Below are 15,697 nucleotides of genomic sequence, written 5' to 3'. Positions count from 1 at the left end.
GGCCACCCAATTAGATGGATAAAAACGGGTAGATTTTGCCATTTAATTCATATTCCACAAACACAATATTTATAGAACATATAAACAAAGTTTTGGGGTTGACTTTTCCTATAAGGACCTTAACCTGTATGCCCCATCCTTAAACTTACCTCCTGTTATGCTAAAATATAACAAAAGTAAACTTGTTTTAAAGGCACTATATTGAGCCATAAATAAATGAGGACCTATTCCAACAAAATATAGAACTTATTTACAAACAAAACATTTCAGATTGAACAACAGGATTAATAATTCATTAATGGTTGTATTTGCAAATATGTTTGTGTACCAAAACAGTGTACAGTATTTAGTTTGCTAATAACACTAAACAGCAGAGCCCCCCCCCCCCCCATTCACACATGTTGGCAAATATTGCAAGCACCTTTACATAACAATAATAATGGATGATGGATCTTTTCCTTGTCAAAAACGCCAATTCAACGAAACCCAAACCGATTGTAGTCTAGCGCGTGTACTGCTAAATGCCATAGGAATTCAACCGAAATATTAATTTCATTTTTGACCGTTCAAGATGCGTTCGGCGACCAATGTTTGCCGAAGAGACGGAAAGAAGGCGTTGAAATGTACATTGTGTCGAAATATGAAGGATTAGATGTGAACATCTGCATGCAGGTAAGAACCACGCGCACATTAATTGCAATAATAAAGCGACGTGCAAGTCTCTGTTGGAAGGCCCCTCGCTGAGCCAGTAAACACGGCTTGCAAGTTGCGTCGGTAACATCGCGTCATTTTGTACCAAGTGAACAATTTTTGAATTGCTATGCGGTACCTGTTAAAGTTTTAAAAGGCGTCCAAATATTCGCATGTGGGAGCAACTGCATCAGGTGGAGGAACAGTACCTCGGTAATTCTCGTCACGCTCTCGAAATAGGTTGACCACCGTCAACGTCAAGGTGGCAATAGGATGAGACGTGTTTCCGGTTGACGTTTCAAAATAAAGACTGCCATCTCCGCGTTTGTCAAACAAATAGTGTCCGTGTTTGTGTTTATCCGTGAGGGGAGAACAGTAGTCCTCTTGTTATGCCCACAGCCTCTCCTCATAGCAGCTGTTTGTCTGTCATTCCATTCACAAGACACATATGTACTCAATATGGCAAACAGATGAAACAGTGTTTTATGTACACGTTGAAAAGCTTTTGCGCAAGAGACATTGGCACAAATGACAATAGTAGCCTGCATTTGTCCACGTAAAACATATTTTCACTTTTCAGTTAGGGAACACAGGTTACCTCCCATGCACCATCTGTTGGTTTTTGTGCATGTTACATTAGCGTGGATCACGCAGTAACAACCAATGGAATCCTGAGATGTTGACATACCGCTAGCATCATACAACCCAGTTGCCATTGGTAGCCCAAAGATCAGTAGAGTCAAGAGAGTTCCCCACGACCAGTTTTATGACAGGAAACATCGAAAGAAAATTCCCACCGCAAATAATAAAGCCCACAAATGATCGGATTTGTACTGAGTAAAAGTGTTGGACAAATGTATGGTTATTTGATTTATTTTAAAACAGAAATCACAAAGTATAGATGTGGTATTATGATAAATTAGCCACAGAGGCGATTTTGTGACACACGTTATCTTTACTTGACGTCTCAGTGAATTTGTGTGACAACATTGAGGAACGAACGTCTCATTTATCCAAACCTTGTCCCCACTCGCTCTTTGGTTGATTTCTTTGACGGGATGGTTGGTAGGGATGAGTTGACATGTAAAAGAGAAGCAAAAAAATCGAGGACCAAGGAGGTTCAAATAAATGAGGTTGACACCCGTCGACTTTTAACAAAACCGGAAGTGTTGCGCGGGTAACTCTTTCATCTCATCCGGCGACTACCAGTCCCTTGTTTGTAAGGACAGCTGTACTGCATCTACAAGTAAAGAAACGGCAATGATGGAAGAATTCGATGGTAAGATAAATTACGTTATTAAATGGTGCTTATTCTACCTTTGCGTGTTAAAATCCAATTTGTAATTTTGTGTGAGTCATTAACTGTCAATTTTGTCTTCGAGCTCCTATTGTTTGGGTTCTCGCCCCTGTCAGGCTAGGTAACGTTTGGTATGTGCACGCTAGCTACTATGTAAAGACCGCGATGGACGTGTTTGTATTTGGGAGCTGTCCATCACTTGTATCGTCTGCTAGCATTTAGCTTTACATACGACATAAGCATCCAAACAAGGTTATATATATATAGCCACACCACACTGATCTAAATAGATAACGTGAACACCATTGTGCAATGTATATATCAATGGTTATAATCAATGTAAATCTAAAATCTCAACCTTGGGCGTGATGCCCTCCAGGGTTCTGGACTTCCTTATTTGTTCTGATGCTTATTATATCTCGTGGTCCAAAATCAAAGAGCATCAAAGGGACCAATCAATAGTCATTTGTCATCCAGGAGCTGCTTATGCACTCTGATCACATGGAACTGGAGACCTTCATCAAACACACTGCTAAAGAGTCATGTTAACAGTGGCTTTAAAGGAGGTCACTGGTATGTAATAGCAAGCCAGGCAGTGTCTTTGTTGGTCTGTGTAATGTGTGCAACCATTCAAAGGATGCCTCGGGCTCTGGGTTTGGGCCTGGTGATATAGGCAGTTTGATGTCCATCCATCCATCCATCCATCCATTTTCTTATCCGCTTATTCCTCACAAGGGTCGCAGGGTTGCTGGAGCCTATCCCAGCTGGCTCTGGGCAGTAAGTTTGATGTCGTCAAAGACAAAAGTAAAGGGATGTTTTAAGCTTTAAAGGGACAGTGTGTAATATTTTGTGCCATCTAGTGGTGAAATAATTTATTGACTGCTAATTTTAATAGTATGGCAAAAAACACATCAATGTACGTTCTTTATGTAATCGTAGGTCCAGTAATCACTATTAATTATACTAATTTGGTCTAGCCTCGCCTTTGGAAGGCTAGTTAGCTTCTGGTGGTGCTTGCAGCTAGTGTCGCCATGTACCTTTCACAAATGGGGCCCGCAGGTGGTCGTCGCTGAGTCCTGTGATTCAGGCTCCCACCACTTGTCCCCCTCTCGCTAGCTTTTGCTAGCCACTCTTGTTAGCCTCTCCAGCTAGTTCTTGCTTGCTGGGCTAGTCGCTCGCTCGCTTGCTCACTGGCTGTGTAACACTGTATTGAAATGGCGTAGTTACTATTTGACTGAAAAGGCATCTCGTTGTAAAAAAAAGTTTGTACTGAAAATACAGTCTGTAAATTGTCTACCTCCGTTAGCGGATAAGTGTGGTGGTCCTCCGTCAAAAACAAACAAAAACGATGACCCAGTTTGTGCTCCCTTTGTTGTAGAAAAAAGTATCGGCTGCTTTTTGTTTACGTTGGGTGCCGCTAGCTTAGCATTAGCTTCTTGGTCACAATAGTTCCCAAATAAGGAACACAATGGGTTCATGCAATTTCTGTAAAAATAAATATTCTTACAGGAGTAAATGGTGATAGGCTTGAGAAGTGTGGTCTCTCTAAGGCACGTGCACGTGCTTTTCACTACTAGATGACACTAAATAATGCACACTGTCGCTTTAATGCTGGCTCAAGTTGGAGAGTCATGTGTAAGTCTGTGTGTGGCTGACTGAGTGGGTTGTTGCCAGTAGCGGCTCTTTTCCTGAGTATGCATTCTGTTATTGCTAGTGGGAATAAAGCAACCGAAGTGCATCAGTGACTGTGTCATCCTTGACTACATAATGGGCACTACAACATGTACCACACCCATTAAGCATGTTGGATGATGTAATGGTGTCACATACAGTGTTTTCCAGGACGCTTAAAGCGAGCCTGCGAGTTATGGTGTTTGAGATGCAGGATACGTGGCTGACAGTGACAGCTCAGGTCCTGAAAGCCATTGAAAAGTCAATTTAGAAGTGTAGGCTACTGTTTTTTCCACCCAACATATTGTCCAAATGGAAATCATGAGAACCCAGTGACCTTTGATTTCAATCTGATTTCAACTGAGTAAAACAAATATTGCTATTGTGCTATGACATATGATGACACTATTTTATTTTGTTTTTTTCCCAGATGAGGAACCCCATCCTGTTGGCGAGCTATCTCAATGTAACACCTGTAAAAGAATGTTCTTCCCTAAAGTCCTGGTAAAGTCAACACTGCTGCTAACATTCCTAAACCCAGACCATTTTAATGCAGAACTTGTTTAGGGAGTTGCAGATATGTGGTATTCGGCGTGGTTGCTGGGAAACGGTTTTTCTGTTTCTCCAGGTGAAGCATGCCAAAATCTGCGAAAAGTCTGCATCCAAACGGAGGAGGGTTTTTGACTCCAGTAGGCAAAGAGCAGCTGGCACAGACATCCCGACACTCAAACCTCTAAAACCAAAGGTAAGATCACACAATGAGGGGGGTGGCTTGAGTCTTTTTCTGGACTCAAACATTTCAGGTTTGATTTCCACTGTCCTGTCAAAGCATCCTTGAACAAAATTCTGCTTGTGAGTCCTTGTTTGAATTAGCCTTCCTTCCATGGCAATACGTGTTGTCAGTGTTTGAACAATATGGGGTGTAAAATGTCCATTTAACCTTGAACTTATTCCTTTGTTTGGTTTACACATTTGCAACAAATACAACTACTTTATATTTCAGTCACAAAGTTCATCATCTTCTCAGAAAGTAAGTTGATTTAATTTATTTTATTTTAGATAACAATCACTCTCCAAGCTGTAGCCTACGTCCTAACAGTGTTTTAAGACGGTCTCCCTCCATCTGCAACTGCTTTACACTTGCCCTAACCTTTCATTGCATGAATTCAAAATTTTAAAAGTTCAGTTCAGAGTTGTCAAGGACTGTGTGTTGCTGATCATCTCGCCCACATATACATTATGTTCCCAGTGAAATGGCAGAATGATGTTAAGGATGTTTCCTCCTGCCAGGCGGAGCCCCCTAAGAAGCCATCCAACTGGCGCAAGAAGCATGAAGACTTCCTCGCGGCCATCAAGGCGTCCAAGGCCAGCATGAAGGCCATGAAAGAAGGCGGACCTTTGCCCCCGCCTCCTCCTCCTATGTACGACCCAGGCAAGTCATATTTGGAACACTTGAAACTACCGGTAACTGGGGCTGGGCGAGATGACATTTAATAAGAATCTCTCATTTGTTTTTGAAAACATTTGACATTAATTTTTCAATTTTAACCTTTTCAATGTTTAACATCGACATACTCGCGACAGTGGCCGATGCCAGTATCGGCCGCCATCTTGTTTGGTTTTATGATCATTGAAAATATTACATCATTAAATGGATTTTGCTTAAATGGTGTTAAAATCATTAAATACAATTTCTAGAGGCATTAAAACTTTAAAACAATTGATGAATACAATATAATTGCTTTGAATTTGAAAATAAAAATGTACCGTTCTTGCCACCAATGTCCAACATGAAACACTAATGCCACCTGGCAGAAAATTACCTCAACACAAATCTATGACTTAGTGTTTCACACTCCTTCTATGACTGTTTAGTATATATTTTTAACTTAAGTTTATGAATTATTTACTATAAAATTACTGAGTCAATGAATTGAAAGATACAACCACATTTGTATTTGGTGACCATATGTATCCACTTTGATATTAACAAGCATATGAAAAACTTGAAAACAAAATTTTATTGTACATTTATAACAGATACAATGTGCGATTAATCGAGAGTTAACTATGTAAATCATGCGATTAACTACGAATAAAAATTGTCATCAACTGACAGCCACAGTATATAATCAGTATATGCAAAAGTGTGTGTGTGTGCGTGTGTGTGTGTGCGTGTGTGTGTGTGTGTGTGTGTGTGTGTGTGTGTGTGTGTGTGTACTATGACGTGGGCATTACTTATAAATTGCTTTAAAAATTACGTTAAAAATGTTAGATTTGCTGATACCTGCAGAAACCCTGAATTAGAGGAACAGAAAAATGACATAAATTTCATGCAACTTTAAGAAAAAAATGCTATATTGCGAAATATAGGTCTTCCTTTTGTTATGTCATTGTTTTTTATGTATCCAACATCCCTACACAAGGAAAAAAAGGAAAAGAAAAAAAATCGTCCTTATAAATAAAGTTCCTGTAAATAGGCAAACTGCCAATCAGAGCAAACCTTATTTACATATTGAATATTAAACTACCATGTCTTTAGTACCAACTAGTATAGCTTGAAAAAGGGCATCCTGGGCATTTGCAATTCAAATCATCTAAACTAATATAAAAAGGCTTCCAAGAATATGTAAAAAAGAAAAAGGTGTGTCACTGGACCTTTAAAGAGAAAACATGGCCACAACATTTATTGAATCTTGTAGATTTGGATTGCCATGAAAATTGACATGCGCATTTTCTCTCATTCTATTTTTAAGACCTAATCCAGTGTCCATATTGTCAGCGAAGGTTCAACGAAAGTTCCGCTCAAGGACACATTAAATTCTGTCGGGATCAAGCTTCCAGGATGGGTAACAAAAACAAGTTGGGAGAAGTCAAGAAAATGCCTGCTCGGGCACAGGTATTTTTTTAATTTTTCAATGAATGAATGAATTGTATTTTTCAAACACACACATATATATAAAAAAGAAAAAAAAATCTTCTCAAAGATATTCAAAATCACAAAACAAAAATATAACCTCACACATGTTTGAAAAGAAGGAGTAGAAAGAAGTATACACTTTTTTAACTCCTACCCCTATATAACTTAATGAAATATTCTCAAACAATAAGACTAATTTTACACATAATTCAAAACACAGTCCTATACATTCACATGAAGTCACATAAAAATACAACAAAACAAAGCAAATAATCATTGCACAGACACCAAAGCTTCTTAATATTTTACATTATGTTTATGGCACTTTAGGCAATAATAATTTGATATTTTAGTTTTTCCTTAAACCCTGATAAGGAAGTACATAGCTTCAGTTCATCATCAAGATGTTTTTCAACATGTAAACACCAGTGTTGGTCTTTCAGGGTGTCCTTTGGGGTTTAAAAATGCAGTCAATGAAATAAAACGTATTGAAGTTATTAATATATATATATATATATATATTTAAAGGTATTTAATTAAAAGCTGTGTGTATATACCCTATGGTATTTTTGTTGGCTATTATAGAACATTGGTCACAGATTTGTTTGGTAATAATAATGCTTGAAATCTTAACATGGGCCATAAATGTTACTGTAATCTTCCATTTTGACAGGAGATATTAGATTTTTGTAAATAAATAAATAAATAGAAATTTAATAAATAAAAAGAAATTAAACAAAACACTACCCTGATGCAGTAAATAAACTCCGCCACCACTCTTTCGGGAATATCACTTTACTGTGGTTCTAATTGGTGTTGTTCCGATACCGATACTGGTATCGGCAGAGGCCGCGATACTGCATTAAAACAGTGGTATCGGTATCGGTGAGTACTTACAAGTAACATGCCGATACCATGAATTCTGACGCTAATATAGGACATTGGATGCAGCATCTTGTGTCCTGCTCATGCTCAACATTCACTGATGTGTGAAATGTTCACTGCATGCCGAGCTAAGATATCCTATTGGCCCTTCAATGCTCTGAACCAATGGCAGGACAGCTTTTTCATGTTGAGAGAAAAAAAAACAACTTATGTATCGGAATCTGTATTGGGAGCCAAAAAACGGTATCGGAACAACAACTAGTTCTAGTATCAGACTTTTCAATGCACCATTCTTTGTCATCAGTACAAGCCACCTCCTCTTGTCAAGAAGGTCAACTCTGCAGCGTCAACCATCCCTTCGGCCTCCTCCCGTCTGCCTGCGAGATCAGGCCTTGCCCAGCCTACTGGTAACGCACGCAGCAAGATTTGTGTATTTTTACATTTGAAAGCACTTTCACATTCAGCACCGCAGGTTATGTCATGAGCCAGAGCAGCACAAGAAGTTCCATTTACCGTAGTCAACATGTTCTTCCTGTTCTAGGAGTGCCTTCCTCGAAGGCCTCTTCTGCAACTTCAACGAGGACAAACACATCTGGGATCACGAGCCCGGCTTCTGCGTGAGTGCACACAGACAAATGCGTTAGAATACATAATCATCAGTTCTCGTACTACTTGTATTTCAGTATGGGAATGAAGAACCGAGTAGCGGGCTCTGGATACGGTATTGTGAGAAACACTACAACAGGAAGAGGACAACTCAACAAGAAGAAACTAGAAGACACTTGCATAAGAAGGTGAGCCAACTCCCCAGAAGAAAGTTAGAATAAAAAAATAAAAGCTGGAATGAGGGGGAAAAAAGCTTGTGCTAGACTATTCTGACCTCTTGTGGTTCGGTAGGGTATTGACATGTTTTAATCAGAAGCTTTTTTTTCTTCAGCAAAATTCCTGCTTCCAATTTTCCAAAAATTAAATTTAAGACAAAAATATCTTCCATACTGAAATCTTCACGCTAAAAGATTAGTTAGCGTGAAGACAAATGTTTGTGCACGCGCGTGGATGGTTTTGTTTTGTTGTCATATGGAAGTTGTGCCAAAATGAAAAGTGACAGCTCAGGGCAATATGATCAATGCAATTAATGATTGTGTTCATTACATACACACATTTTACTAAGCAAACATCATAATTACATAATTACACACCACACCACTAGATTATACAATACTTTTTATTATTTGTATTATTATTAAGTCAAACGTGTATAAAATCTAAGTAACCTTGTGAGAAAAGAAAAACAACACTTAACACAAAAATACAAATACTATGTACAAAAATATTTTAAAAAACGGTAAAGTAAAAACAATGGTCAACCCAATTGTTAGTAATACTTTATCCGCTTATACATGCAGTGCATGTTTGAAAAGCAGTAGGAACAAATATAAACTTTTCCCCTCCTACCCCTTTAATCTCAAAATAAAAATAAAAAAAACACTTTCATTTACCATAATGTAAAATATAATATTATATTATTAAATAAATATTCATTTTATATTTCTTTTTAAAATGGAATATTCAGTCTGCTCGAAACGTTTTCTCTCTCTCTGTCTCTCACTCTCTCTCTCTCACTCTCTTTGTCTCTCACGCTCACTCACTCATGTCTTGCTTCATACATTAATTACAGTTTGAAATTCCACAAGGTCAAACAATCTAAAAACTATACATTGGAACATTATGGACTTGCAATACAAACCAAGTTTGTATTGTATTCTACTTATTTTAGGCATTTCCCCAAACGTCGGAAATTTCTGAATAAAACTTAAAATATGGTAATACGAGAGAGCACTACAGAATGTACACTGATTTCTGGTTGAGAAAAGGTTTTACTTTCGCCAAGACAAAGATGCTTTTTGAAAGTTTGGATCTTATGGAGATTTTTTATCATCAATAATTATAAAATGTTATTAAATGGTAATATTACTCTGCAGTTCTGTATTCCTGTTTTGTCAAAAAGACCATAGCACACTCCAATATGTGTATCAGCTATTTTCAAAGGGTGACTCATTTAATTTGTTTTAGTTTTATTATACAAAATTATTTTTTTTAACTGTGAAACAAAATACTTCGTTTTACATTATTTCCTATTGGAAATTTTGTTTTGAAGAGTAGTAGTGTGAAAATTCTTAATAGTATTTTTATTGTCTGATGTGACAATCTAAATACATTTGGCAAAAGCTACAACATGGTTGCAGCATGTTTAATACAAAAAAAGATGTTCAGTAATCTAATCAAGTCAATTGAAGTTGTTTCTCATGTTGTTTTGTTCAATTTCTCAGGGATGACATGGATGGCAGTAACGATGTGGGCAATGGTGAAATCAAGAACAAGTTTTGTCACTCATGTGGGAGCATGTACCCCATCAAATCTGCAAAATTTTGCTGCGAGTGTGGCATGAGAAGATTGTGTATCTGAGATGCAGGGACTATTGAAAATGAGTATGTCAATACTGTTTTTTTGTTTTTTTTAATTGCTTGGGCTTTCAATTTATGTTGTTCATGTTTTCACGTCCTTTGAGTCCCAAAGTCTGTATCGACAATTGGAACCTCATTAGCTCAAGTTTGGGAGAAATATGATGGCTGTGTTTTGATGATGGGATTTTACACCACTAACTCTAATAGTCGGAGCCATGTTACTAAACTAAACTAGTTACTAAACTAGTGTTGATAACTTAACTTATAAATAGCAACTTTTCAGACCCCACTAGCATGCAAAAAAGGTGACTAGCAACAAATCTAGCAGCTTGTTGTGGTGTTTCTGGAGACTTGTGGTGACCAGAGGTGGGCATGTCAATGAAACATTCTGTCATCAAACCGTCAGTATTTCAAGTCGAACCACTTTTTATTTTTTTGAGAGTGCTCAGTATTGTTCATTCGGTAATCTTACCGATTCAACATGTCATCATCTGTCTTTTGTGTGGGTGTGCGTGAATATGTGCATGTGTGGGTGTGAGTTTGTGCTCAATAATTCACCTGAAACCTATTAAAAATTCCATATCCTAAACCGAATACTTCAGAATCCCGCTAGTCGTGAAAGTTGTCAGGAGACCCGAGGAAGAATCAAAGAAAAGAAAGATAAGTGAAATCCAGCACTGACCAGACACAATCTACTACCCACCTAAACCAGAATCTTTCACCAACCCCAGAAACATCTCAATTCCAACAAATTAGGGAGACCCCAAGAGAACAAAGGAAAGACTGAAGGAAGGAAGGAAGGGTAAATGAAGTGATGAGTGAGATCCACAGACATCAGCCTCCACAGATTCAGCGAGCAGAGGAAGAAGCAGATTATGTTTGAATTTCGGTAGATGCTGGTGTGGTGGATCTGGCATGCATGAAAACCTCCACCAAAGAAGGGAGCCGTCGACCCCGGCTAGGACAAGGCAAGCACATCCCCCCTGGGCCCGCCAGGCCGCGGCAGCGCCAGGGCACGACCCCCGGGCCCCGCATGGGCCACCGACCATAGAGCAAACCCCGGAGCACCTCCCACCCCGACACGGCCCGCGCCCCAAGCCTAACGTAGCAGAACGGGGCACGGCAGGCACCCCACCGGTCCACAGCCCGCCCCAGACACCAAGAGAGCACCCCAACGCAGCACCCCCCAAGAGACCCAGGAAACGGCCATGACCCAGCAGCCAACAGAGGGGCATAGCCGCCCACGCCTGGCCAGGGGAGGACAGCACTTAGAAAGTTAACCAACAAGCATGCAGTGATTTCGAATATTAACCCTTAGTGCCCATTAGAAGTGAGTCTTGAGGAATTGGTGACTGTAAGGTGTCATTTGATGTGGTCTTCTTGATTCTGCTGGCAGCAACTGGGTTTCTGACTATAAAAACACAACCATTACTTACAAAATGCCAAACACAGAAGCAGCAATATAAGTTATAGCGATGTGGTGGCTCTCGCTAACGGGCAGAATCAAGTTACCAGATTTAGATAAAAAGATTCTATGTACGTAGACCATGTTTATGTAAATTTTTATATTTGGTTTTTGTTCGAAGCAGAGATTTTTTCCATTAAAATGTGATTTATGACTAGGTTATACCATTGGTCGATATTCAGAGTTTTATTCTTCCAGTTAAAAAGAATAGTTTTTTTAGCGATAGTAAGGGCTACGAGTGTAGATTGAAATTGTTTGAGTGGTAAGTCAGTTGTTAGGTCACCTAGCAAACACAAGCTTGGAGATAAAGGTGTCCTACAGTCCAAGATAGCGGAAAGTTTTTCTAAGACTTTAGTCCAGAAGTACATAACCGGAGTGCATAACCATAAAGCATGAAAATAAGTGTCTGCAGTGTTTTGTGAACACTAGAGATAAATGTCGGAATCTGAGAGTCCCATTTTCTTCTTCATATATCGAGTAATATGTGTTATATGAATAATTTTCTGTTGGATAAGTTGTCAACTTGTGTGTTTTGACATTTTAAATACATTTTCACAAACTCGAATCCAAAGGTCAGATTCCGGAGCTATAGACAGGTCTGTCTCCCATTTCGAGATGGGTACATACATTTTATCTGTGTACAAAAGAAACATATATTTTTGAGATTTTGTTGTTGTTGTCGAACAACACCACATTGTAATAGTCAGTCTGTCATTCGTCATTCCTCAGCGAAAAGGGTGTGCGTCAATGTTTCCGTCATTCAAAGTGGGCATCCATCAACAAGTCATTTGTCAGTCATTAAAATGGGCATTCAATCAATGTACAGATCTGTTATGATTACATTGGAGCACCTGAAGCTTTTATCCACACAAGCAATCAAGTCAAAAGAGGAACAATGCAGCTTTAAGCTCTCAGTCCACTTCACATTGTTTGTTACTGTTAGGGGTGTCCAATTTAGTGCGTTAATTTAAAAAAAAAAATTCAAGTGTGCAATTAATGACTGGCCCTTACTTGGAAAGCCTGTACTGGGGGAATTCCAGTGAAGTTGTATTTTACAATTTTAAAAATGTGCAGAATTTCACAAGTTACTTTTAATTAAAAAATTAGATAGCTCTTAATATGAAAAGAAAAATGCAACTGTCACCGTCTTACAAATGCAATTATGCCATCTAGTGGCAGAAAAATGACCAACACAAATCAATATCAGTTTTTTTTTTTACAGTACAGTGCATCTTGTTAATTTTAACTCAATTTTATGTACGTATTAATATGAAATTACTGTATCAATGACTAAAAGATGCAGCCATATTTTGATTAGTTTAACTTTTTTTTCACTTTTATGTTAACAAGAGTATGAAAACATAGAAAAAAATTATTGGACATTTTATTGGACATTTAGAACCGAAATAAAATTAAACAAAATTTGTGATTAATTGTTAACTATTGAAATCATGTGATTAATTAAGATTGAAAAAATAATAATTGCCTGACATCCCTAGTTACTATTCTTTTCCTTCCTAAAGTCGCCAAATACTGTGTACAGTATGTGCACACAGTCGGAACTGTCAACCGCCACACATGGCCAACAGACTAAACACCCTTTTTTAGGACCAGCTGTTCAATAACCTGCCTGACCTAAAATGGTGCACCGAAGGACCCTTGGCTATCTAACATACCTGATATCAAATATGAATGATGAAAGACCGAGCCTTTTCCTTTTTAACTGTACTTATTCTGTAATTTTGCTGCTAGATTTTATAATTGTGTGGACTTAATCTACATTGGACCACAAATTGACCAATTCATAGCGTAAACAAAAGGCGGGGTTGCCGTGATGGCCTAAGCTAAATGCTAAACTATCATCAAAATGATCAGTTAGCACTGATTACATTGACGAACGAAAACCCACTCCCGGCAATACTTAGTCCTACAATTTTTTCTACATTTCTCATCAATCGTTAATCGTCAATAAATTGGGCGTCCAGCTGACAGATTGTTGATGGAATGCCCACCTCTGGTGGTTACTTAATCAGCGTCAGATGCCGGCTACAGCCTAGCTGCCAAGTCTTGGTTGAAGAAACTCTGTGGCAATTATAAGTAATTGATTTGTAATGACAAAATGGCCAACATTGTAAACTGCTCACGAAATTAACTGTACTGCAGTTCTAGCAATAATCGTGGCTATCATTTAAAACATTACAGTTGACAAGATAACTTGCTGCAAAGTGAGGGGGAGGCTTATATGAAGGAATGAGCTCGGAGCTTGTTTGGAGAACATGCAAAATGTTAAGTGTGGGCTGAATCATGAACGAGACGGGCATCATTTCCGCTGTAGCTCAATCCTCAGTCAAGCATGTTGGTAACTGCTTCCCCATTTCATCATAGGAGAATTTGTTCCCATCAATAAGTGCAATATGATTGCCCACTGAGAAAAGTGTGCGTGGTACTTTTTTTTTTTTAATTCATGATAAAGCTGCTCATACCAAGCCCCTTTTGACTTTTAATGTGAATATTTCACAAACACTGTAGCATCCTTTGTAAGCCCATTGCATTCCTTTTCCCTTTTTTATTATTATTATTTTTTTAACTATTATGTCTTTATTTCCGCTCATTTTTACTGGATGATTTTTCTCATCTGTACCAAGATGTATTGCACTTTCCTTTCATTGGCGAAAAAAAATTATACTCAGAATTTAATTTAGAAGTAAATGACTATACTGTTTCCATTGACGTATTTACCAGTAATGTGTGTCACTGCACTTATGCAAGAGCACACTCCCGAAATGGTAGACATACTATGCTGAAAAATCTCTTAATTGTACTAATTTCTCTCAAGATCACGTTCAAAACCTTGGTACGTATTTAGAACACCGCGATTAAGTGCAAATCAATATTGACCTAATGTTGGCCTCTTTCAGTGCGGTGATAACACTGGCGCCGTCAATCATGTTCTTTTTGACACATTAACCTCTTGCATAGGGTCTGATGTAACATGCATACTTTAAAACTGCTGCTTGCATTACTGTTGGGCTGTAGTCAAAGGCACAAAATTACTGATATGGCCGCCGTGAATAAATAAATGTTGAATAAACAAATGCAAACAACTATGTGAATGTGTTCATTGAAGATAACAAAAGAATCAAAAGCACAACACCGTTGTTTTTTATTATAAATATAATTTCATTATAAATGGGATATATACATTAAATGCTTACATGTGCTTCTTGTACACAAAACAAATGGCAAGTTTAGTACTCCTAACATATGTTACAATTGAACCTCCCAAGCTAGATCACTGAAGCCATTAAAGATATCCAACACGAGAACTTCTTGTTGCTGACCCTGAACAGAGTCAGGTCTGAATTTGAACTCAGCCATCTGTGGCAAAATAAGCTTTTAAAACATCAATCATACGCAGCGAGTGATCTGCTGTGTCATCTAATCCTGTGATTCATTCCCAACAAGAGTGGCGTGACGGGGAATTATCCCATTTCCTTTAACTTGTCAGACAATGATTTATGAATTACAAATATATCTGTCTATCTGTGCCATTGGACTTTTGTCAGTAGATATTAGGAAACATAATCCAACTGATAAAACAGGGCTGGTTGTTTGGATTGAAAGCGAAAGTAAAATTGCCCGACTGCCTGAATTTTACTGCCTTAGCAGCAATAGATGAGTATAAACTCGAAAATAAGCTTAGATTTGTAAAATTAGATTAGTAAGGATGAAGTGAGAAGGGCATTGAATAGGATGAAGTGTGGAAAGGCACTTGGTCCTGATGCTATACCTGTGAAGGTATGGAAGTGTCTAGGAGAGGTAGCAGTAGAATTTCTGACTGGGTTGTTCAAAGGGATTAGATAGCGAGAAGATGCCTGAGGAATGGAGGAGAAGTGTGCTGGTGTCCATTTTTAAGAACAAGGGAGACGTGCAGAGTTGCGGCAACTACAGAGGAATAAAGCTAATGAGCCACACAATGGAGCTATGGGAAAGAGTAGTTGAAACTAGACTGAGGGCAGAGGTGAACATTTGTGAGCAGCAGCATGGTTTCATGACAAAAATGAGTACCTCAGATGCAGTATTTGCTTTGAGGATGTTGATAGAGAAGTACTGAGAAGGTCAGAAGGAGCTGCATTGTGTCTTTGTAGATCTGGAGAAAGCTTACGACAGGATGCCCAGAGAGGAACTGTGGTTTTGTATGAGGAAGTCTGGAGTGGCAGAGAAATATGTTCAAGTGGTGCAGGACATGTATGAGGACTGTAAGTGTGACGGAGGAGTTCAAAGTGGAGGTTGGACTACATCAG

General features: G+C 38.5%; 1 protein-coding gene across 2 annotated transcripts; it reads left to right on the top strand.

Moving 5' to 3' along the window:
* The first annotated feature begins 1,815 nt into the window (after positions 1-1,815).
* zc2hc1a (zinc finger, C2HC-type containing 1A) lies at positions 1,816-14,500 on the top strand. 2 transcript variants are annotated; one of them, XM_077554773.1, is made up of 10 exons: positions 1,816-1,969; positions 4,089-4,162; positions 4,287-4,403; positions 4,662-4,688; positions 4,949-5,090; positions 6,415-6,557; positions 7,768-7,870; positions 8,005-8,080; positions 8,147-8,257; positions 9,794-14,500. In XM_077554773.1, the coding sequence occupies exons 1-10, from the start codon at positions 1,951-1,953 to the stop codon at positions 9,927-9,929; spliced, it is 948 nt and encodes a 315-aa protein (XP_077410899.1). In that variant the 5' UTR covers positions 1,816-1,950; the 3' UTR covers positions 9,930-14,500. The 2 variants fall into 2 exon arrangements, with proteins under 2 accessions (XP_077410899.1, XP_077410900.1); XM_077554774.1 differs by lacking the exon at positions 4,662-4,688.
* Positions 14,501-15,697: the final 1,197 nt, after the last annotated feature.

This window comes from Vanacampus margaritifer, chromosome 20 (assembly GCF_051991255.1).
Source record: "Vanacampus margaritifer isolate UIUO_Vmar chromosome 20, RoL_Vmar_1.0, whole genome shotgun sequence".
Lineage (NCBI taxonomy): Eukaryota > Metazoa > Chordata > Actinopteri > Syngnathiformes > Syngnathidae > Vanacampus > Vanacampus margaritifer.
The sequence above is the reverse complement of the archived record's forward strand: the minus strand, read 5'-3'. Positions and strand labels throughout refer to the sequence as shown.

What these genes read in the sequence shown, in the direction of transcription:
- zc2hc1a (XM_077554773.1), top strand. An exon ending in TCAAACCTCTAAAACCAAAG is followed by an intron (nt 4,404 to 4,661) that starts GTAAGATCACAC and finishes TTTATATTTCAG; the next exon opens with TCACAAAGTTCATCATCTTC. An exon ending in AGGCCTTGCCCAGCCTACTG is followed by an intron (nt 7,871 to 8,004) that starts GTAACGCACGCA and finishes TTCCTGTTCTAG; the next exon opens with GAGTGCCTTCCTCGAAGGCC.